At 42.0% G+C, this 7,408-nt stretch overlaps 1 protein-coding gene across 2 annotated transcripts in view; it reads left to right on the top strand.

Annotated features, from left to right (window-relative positions):
- Positions 1-1,817: 1,817 nt before the first annotated feature.
- Positions 1,818-7,408, top strand: part of efna5b (ephrin-A5b) — a 245,349-nt gene continuing 239,758 nt past the window's right edge. For both annotated transcript variants that reach the window (XM_068029787.1, XM_068029786.1), the window contains exon 1: positions 1,818-2,853. In XM_068029787.1, coding sequence (XP_067885888.1) covers positions 2,735-2,853 — 119 coding nt within the window. In that variant the 5' untranslated portion in view covers positions 1,818-2,734. The remainder of the gene's footprint in view (positions 2,854-7,408) is intronic.

Below are 7,408 nucleotides of genomic sequence, written 5' to 3'. Positions count from 1 at the left end.
AAAGAAGCATATTATCTAAATAGTGAGAAATTGCAGAGCTCTGAGATGCAGAGGGTTCTGGGTGTCCTAGTGCATGAATCGCAAAAGGTTAGTATGCAGGTACAGCAAGTTTTTAGGAAAGCTAATAGAATGTTATCGTTTATTGTGAGGGGAATTGAATACAAAAGTAGGGAGGTTATGCTTCAGCTATACAGGGCATTGGTGAGACCACATCTGGAGTACTGTGTACAGTATTGGTCTCCTTATTTAAGGAAGGATGTAAATGCCTTGGAGGCAGTACAGAGAAACTTTATTAGACTAATACCAGGAATGGACGGGCTTATGAGGAAAGATTGGACAGGCTAGGCTTGTATCCGCTGGAATTTAGAAGAGTAAGAGGCAACTTGATTGAAACATATAAGATCCTGAGCGGTCTTGACAGGGTGGACGTGGAAAGGATGTTTCCCCTTGTGGGAGAATCTAGAACTAGGGGTCACTGTTTAAAAATAAGGGGTCGCCCATTTAAGACACAGATGAGGAGAAATGTTTTCTCTCAGAGGGTCGTGAATCTTTGGAATTCTCTTCCTCAAAAGGTGGTGGAAGCAGAGTCTTTCAATATTTTTAAGGCAGAGGTAGATAGATTCTTGATAAGCAAGGGAGTGGAAGGTTATCAGGGGAAGGTGGAACTGTGGAGTAATCAGTTCAGCCATGAACTTATTGAATGGTGGAGCAGGTTCGAAGGGCCGAGTGGCCTACTGCTGCTCCTAATTCGTATGTTCATATGTATGTTCGTAAGTATACAACATCATTGAATTGCGGGTGATTATATGTTCAAAAAAATCTTTTGTAGAAATACATCACTACTAGTCTGGTATATATTAGGAAAAATAACATTTGTGATATTTCACAGGAGTATGGAGAGCGTTTGTGTGTAGTAAGTAACACAGCCGCCAGGAGGAGTGTTGGATCTGTCCAACAAGAGTTTCCGATTTGCAAACTCAATCCTGGGGATTGGCTGAGCTCGGCAGACAAATACACATAAACTGGGGAGGGGAAAGAGCAGACACAACGTGTGAAACACAGGCAACGAGTCATCTTTGGAGACATTCGATAAACTGCGGAAGTGGGAACAAAGCTGAGTTACCTGATGCACGGTTTTGTGACAAATGAAATTCTGTTTTACAGCTGTAGTGTGCTGCATTCAATTCATTTCTGATTTTATATTTATAACTAATAACGTGGAGCCGATAACACCAGCTCTCTATTCTAGCAGGCGTGGGACTGGCCATTAATTTTTACACAATACTAATGCTATTGATTTAACCTGACATAAATCCACATGACGGAATCGGTATATTTTCCTTATCCACTTAATTTATTAACAGATGGGTTGCTGACCATCAATCCATGGCGAGATCATTATAAAGACATTGACAGTCCTGCGGAAAATCAGAGGGGGTGCAATTATTTTCAGTACAATGACTCGACTTGTCCAAAATATTATTGAAAGTTAAGGCGAAGCTGTAATGAGTGTTAAAATCTGTTGCTGTGGCCGCCTGTTTCACACCAGTAGCAGTAAACGCCCCTGCACTGCCTTCAGTGCTGTGACTTGCCCTGGGCTTCGCCGAGCGCACGTATTGGTGGAGAGGAGCGGGAGGCGGGGGTGGGCGGTGTCAGTGGCAGCCTATCAGCTGTTGAGACGGGTTGGGGGCGGTGCCTTCACCCTGCCTCGCCCCTTCTCCTGGGGTGTAGTCCCCGCCCACCCCCTGAAGCCTCTCCTCCCAGCCTGTGAGATCCGCCTTCCCCGCCGGCCTCCAAAACAACGCCGACTTGCCAGAGTCTCAATGAAACGGCAGCGGCGGCGCTTGTCTTGCAGTATCGGCTTTTCGCACCCATCGGCACCGCTCATTCACCCAGCCGCCTCGGATTTCTCTCTGGATCCCGGCTGCTTGCTTCTCTCATCCCGGGAGGGGCACACACCAAACAAAACACCCTCTCCTGACCAGGCAGACCCTTGTTTGGCATTCGGCTGCTGCAGCCCGGACCGTGTTTGCAGAGCGTTAACGCCGTGTGAGTGTGTGCAGGCTGCAGCGGCTACTTTGTTACAGCTCTTCAAACCACATCTTTCTAATCATCTCTTCAGCGGGGGCTTTTATTTTGGGGATTGGAAGGTGGAGGGGGGCGGGAGGGAGAGGAAAAGAAAAAGGATGCTGTGACTGACTGACTGACTGACTGGATGTTGCCGCCTCGGGAATCTCCAGCTGCTCTTGTTCTACTCCCAGTAACTGAATATATATAATTTAAAACATCGACCTCACACACATATCACCGGCAGCACCAACAACAACGCACCTTGAGACTTCTGGGGCTCTTTGCATCGACTTTTTCCTGGTTTCTGCTGCCAGTTGCATACAGATTGCGGACTTCACCTCGTTTTGTTGAACAAGCCCAGAACTTTGTGCCGATCCTATCCCCTGCTGCTAGTGAGCAGGGGGATTTTGTAATTAGGTTTTCATTTCGCCGACCACTGCCTCACACTTTTATGTTCAAATACACTAATAATTCCTTCCCAAGTCTCTGCGGTGTTTTGGAGGAGTTTTTTTGCACGGTTGCATCCCCATTTCTTGCTTCGCCTCTCTGATTCCGGACTTTGATCTCATCTGAAGACTGAGTGAATGAGAAGGGGACATCTGAAGCTGTAAGTTTAGAGAGAGAGAGAGAGAGGCAGCTGGTTCCTGTCATCCTCTCTGCAGCAATGATCAACGTGGAGATGGTTGTCGTCTTCGTGGTGCTGTGGATGTGTGTTTGGTCGCAGGAGTCCGGCAAAGTGGTGGCCGACCGGTACGCCGTCTACTGGAACAGTAGCAACCCGAGGTAAGGCGCGCCTGGAGCCGGCCGCGGGGCGGCGAGTGAACCCGGCTTCCCGGCCCGGTTGGGCACCGAGGCGGGAAGCGGGCTGGCGGGGAGGGAGCTCCACGTTTATTTTTTTAAATGAAAGATCACTAATGTGAATTGTGTAATGCTACGGGTTTGGATCACCGTCTGGTAACCCTGTGTGGCTGACACCATATGGCCAAAAAACCCAAAGGATTGGTGGGGTTCCCGGGGTTTTAAAGAAGTCCGACTGGACTTTCCTTGTTAATTCATGAAGTATACGAGAGGGCACTTTCAGGTGAACTGCACACATCACTGTAGTGACACTTGAACTGGGTTAGTGTTTGGAATTGTAATGAAACGCCGGCTCCATTTAAAAGTTGCTGTTCAGACAGCCGGCCACTTGGTTCGGTTGTTTGAAGAGCTGCGGTCGATTCTCAGATCTATAGTTTGTGTGTGTGTTTAAAGCTGCGTCCATTGAGTTTTTAACTCGAGTGCGTCCAACAAGTCCTTGTCCCGCTGGATTGAAAGGCGCCTTCCCGGGAGGCTGGAGGGATTGAGGCGGCGGTGGGGCTGGAGAAACTCCGTCAGCCGCTGCTGAAACACAGAAGGATCCGGAATCAATTCATTAAATTCAGCCAGGCAGCAGCTTCCTTCCCAAGGCTGCTTTAAATTTTGCTGCGAAATTAGTTTCGTTTTTTGAAAATTCAAACGATATAAAAAGGGAACGGCTGGCAACAAAAGAAGCTTCTCGCCGGACCGTCCATTCTCCAAAGGAGTGCAAAACGATGATTTTTTAAAAGAACCGGAGCGAGATTAAATTTGGAGTTTTGAAACGAACAACGTGCAATGTTTAATAGTATAAGTAGGATGCACAGATTCTTAAATAGTACAGGCTGGTTACTGGGAGCGGGGGAAAGGCGCTAAAGTTTAAGTGAAACTTGGCCACTGCTTCAGCCGCTAGTCTGTGGTCGGGCTCGGTTCACATCCGAACAACATTGGGTCAGGATGCCAGGAAAACAGTTTAGTAATGTTTTATACAAAGTTTCACTGTGCAGTTTGTATAGTTACAACTATTGCAGCGTTGAACATTCTCATATGTTTTTAAAGTTTCCTTTGCCTTACTTTTGCCAGGACATAGCCAACCATTCACCAGTTCTGTATGCCCTGCTGTTTGCTTTTTACCAAAACCAAAAATATAAAAGCAGTTATTTTTTTTAAAAAGGGACTACATCTGGGTTTGGATTAGCAGCTGCATTTTATGCAAACGACCCCTCTCCCTTCGCCAATCTCTTATGAATGTTTCATTGATCTGTACAGGCTGAACGTTTTAATTACAAATGTAAACCAAAAATGCAAATCGATTTGTAAGATAATTGATAAACAATTCAAGGATTAAAGACAAAAACATTTTAAATTCGTTTCTGTAAGAGAGGCGTAAATTGCAAATGTTCGAATATCAGGAGTCACCTCAGCACATTTGCAGTCTGGTACTATGCCCGAAAATGCTTCAAACAGCATTAGAAACCCAGCCACCAATTGTTACCATAAATTTATTATCCATCTTGACCTTTTCTCACAAAATGTTTTTTCATAGATTTATATGACTCATTGTGGACTTGATTAAAATGGTCAGAAATGTCCCAAATTCGATCGTAATTTGTTAGATTATCCAAAGATGAAAATATTTTGCAGATCAATTAAAATTTTACACTAGGATACATAAAGATTTTTAATATGAAAAGGACCATATTGCAAACAAATAAGAGACCTGTGTGGATTCAATTTAAATCCAGGTTAAATGATTCTCACCAAGTTCATTCATTTTCTTTGGAAATACTTCAATTTGTGAAGGTTCAGAGTGGGTACAATAAAAAGGTTGTTTTATTGTTTCATTCTAAATTGCAGGTTACAATTTAAACCTACAATTAGTGGTTTGGGTTGGTGCTATTGAATGAACCTTCCCTTGGCCTGCCTTTCTGTATCTGTCATTATGTCGCTCCCTCTCTGTTACTCCCATTGTGTATGCGTGCTCTCTCTGAGTGATTTTGTGTGTGTGTAAAATTCTCATTTTTGCCTTTTTAAAAAAATACCTTCTGTGTGTGTTACTTTCTTGCTCTGTTTTCCATCTTTCTCCCTGTCTCCATGAATCAGTCAGTTGCTTTCTCCTTTCTTTGTAGGTATTTCTCACTGTGTGTGTCCTTCCTCTGCCTTTCTCTTTGACTGCTCTTACATGTGTGTGTCTCCTGATTTTTAATCTTTTGTTTTTGATTCTGTATTTTCCATTGCATGTTCTTTCTTGTGCCATTCTTTATATAACTGCATGCCTGGTCATTGTCTCTATCTGTGTCTTCCTGTATGTATCCCACTTTGTATGTTCTCTCCTTTACAATGTTCTCCCTTGTCTTATATATCTCATTTTTTTCTAGCACAGAGGTGATGTCCCAGTTTGAGCTGAGATGAACAAATGGATTTGGGTCACAGGGCATGTTTTTTATGCATTTACTACACTGTCAGGCAAAAACCTGTTTCCAGCCTACAAATTGGATTTTAAGCTTTTGGGAGAATTTCCTCATCCGGGTTTATATGATTGAAGATGTATCTCCTTGGCGGTGCTAAATATGATGAATTGAAAATAATAAAAAAAACAGCCAACTTTTATTACATTTACTAGTTATTTGATATACCCATAGGTTTCAACAGCAAGTTTTATCAAAGAAAATGACACCGTAGAGATAAAATATGTTACCATCTTTTATGAGTTAGAATTACCTTATGGCATTTCAAGTAATTGTATAAAATAAACATGTGGGATTCTGTTTAAAGCTGTTTCTACAGAAATAAATTGCATGTGATACTGCACTGTGCTGATGTAAAACCCATGGTTGCCTGTTATAGCTTTCAGTCTTGCCAATTGTGAGCAATGTTGGAACAACGGAAAAGCGGGTAAAGTCCTTTTCATTTGGGGCTCAAATTCTCTGGGTTGCTCGGTTAATAGAGTAGCTTACTCCCTCCTCTGACAGCACGTTTTTCTCTTGCTAAAGAAAGGGTTCAAAATAGCAGTGGAACTCATGATCAGTAAAATTGCATGTTGCAAATCCAAATGTCATACGTGCGGCAGAGTAAACACCACTGCATTTTAGTGCATCCTGCCACTTTCCTGCATATGTCCCCAATGGCAGACAGTGGCTACACAATCATGACATTATCAACCACAATCACTGACCTTGTAATGGCTGTAAATTTTGCAGATGAGCAAAAGTTATGGATAAACCTCAATGTGACTTATAAAAACAGATTAAACAGATTTTCTCTAAGAAATATGATAAGCTTAAGGTTTTTAGCTGTATGGATAATATCTATGTAGATTTAAAAACTATTTTGACATCTGAAAAGAAAAATGCAAACGTTTTATTGAATTTAATGTAGTTTAGACAGGATGAATTTAATAATACTGCATTGAAGATAAGAACTCGCAGACTCTTTGTGACTGAACATTTTTTTTGAATGCAGTAATCCTTCACCCATTATTAAAAACAAATCTGTTTTGCTATTTGTTGTTGTCTTTGTCTATTCTACGTTTATATTTCTGTAGCAGAACCTTTAAAAATGTTAATTGAAAAATGAATGCATTGATGAGCAAGGAAACAGGGTACACAATGCAGTTCTGTAGATTTAAATCAGTCCATGCCTGAAGGGTTAATACTGTTTATTAAGAGTCAGTGGTTGCCAGCATTTTATTTGCAAGGGAAAGTTTAAGTTTACTATTTACTTTCAGCGCTTACAGGGGGTGAGGGAAACTGCTGGTGCTCATAAATGTGACTCTGTTTTAGTTGTAAAATTCAACAGAAAGGGGTTTTGCAGTTCATTATATAGTGCTTAGTGAAAGTTAATGGCATGACTGTATCCAGTGACTGTTACAGCAGGAAACCCAGCTTTTTCAATGTGGTCCCTTTGTGTGAGCTCAAGAGAAACCAGGACCCAGTAAGGGTTTCACAGATTGCTGCTTCCAGAGGGAAGGTACTGACAGGCAACTTATTAGAGGTTAATTACCCCACTTCTTTTTTTAAAAAAAAGGGAAAAAAATTTCCATTCAAAACTGCTAATACCTTAATGAAGGGGTTGCATTCCAGCCTGCCCAGATTCAATGTTTCCTGTTGGTGAGGTGCAGCTAAAGATGAGTCTTTTCTCCTATCCTGTTGCTATGGATCTGGTAATCTAACAATACCATGCTGTGCAGAGTAAATGAATGAATGCAATTAGTCCTTCAGGAGTCCTGTGCTCACTGTGTGAGAGATGAGAGAGAAAATTAGGAGAGAAGAAAGGGCAATCGAGTGATCCATTGACAGACACATATGTACATACGGGTACAGTCACGTACACAGGATATAGATCTTATTAAGGTACAAATTCTTGCACCAGAAATGTGGGCAAAATGTAAGCTATTGTTTCTCTTATTTAAAATAAGGAAAACAGCTAAATTCCTGTTAAATAATAGCTGTACAAGTGCATTGGGCACTTATTAAATTTAAAGCCAAATTGTTGGATATAATTA

Source organism: Heterodontus francisci, chromosome 4, assembly GCF_036365525.1.
Source record: "Heterodontus francisci isolate sHetFra1 chromosome 4, sHetFra1.hap1, whole genome shotgun sequence".
Lineage (NCBI taxonomy): Eukaryota > Metazoa > Chordata > Chondrichthyes > Heterodontiformes > Heterodontidae > Heterodontus > Heterodontus francisci.
This window is presented reverse-complemented; position numbering and strand designations above follow the sequence as displayed.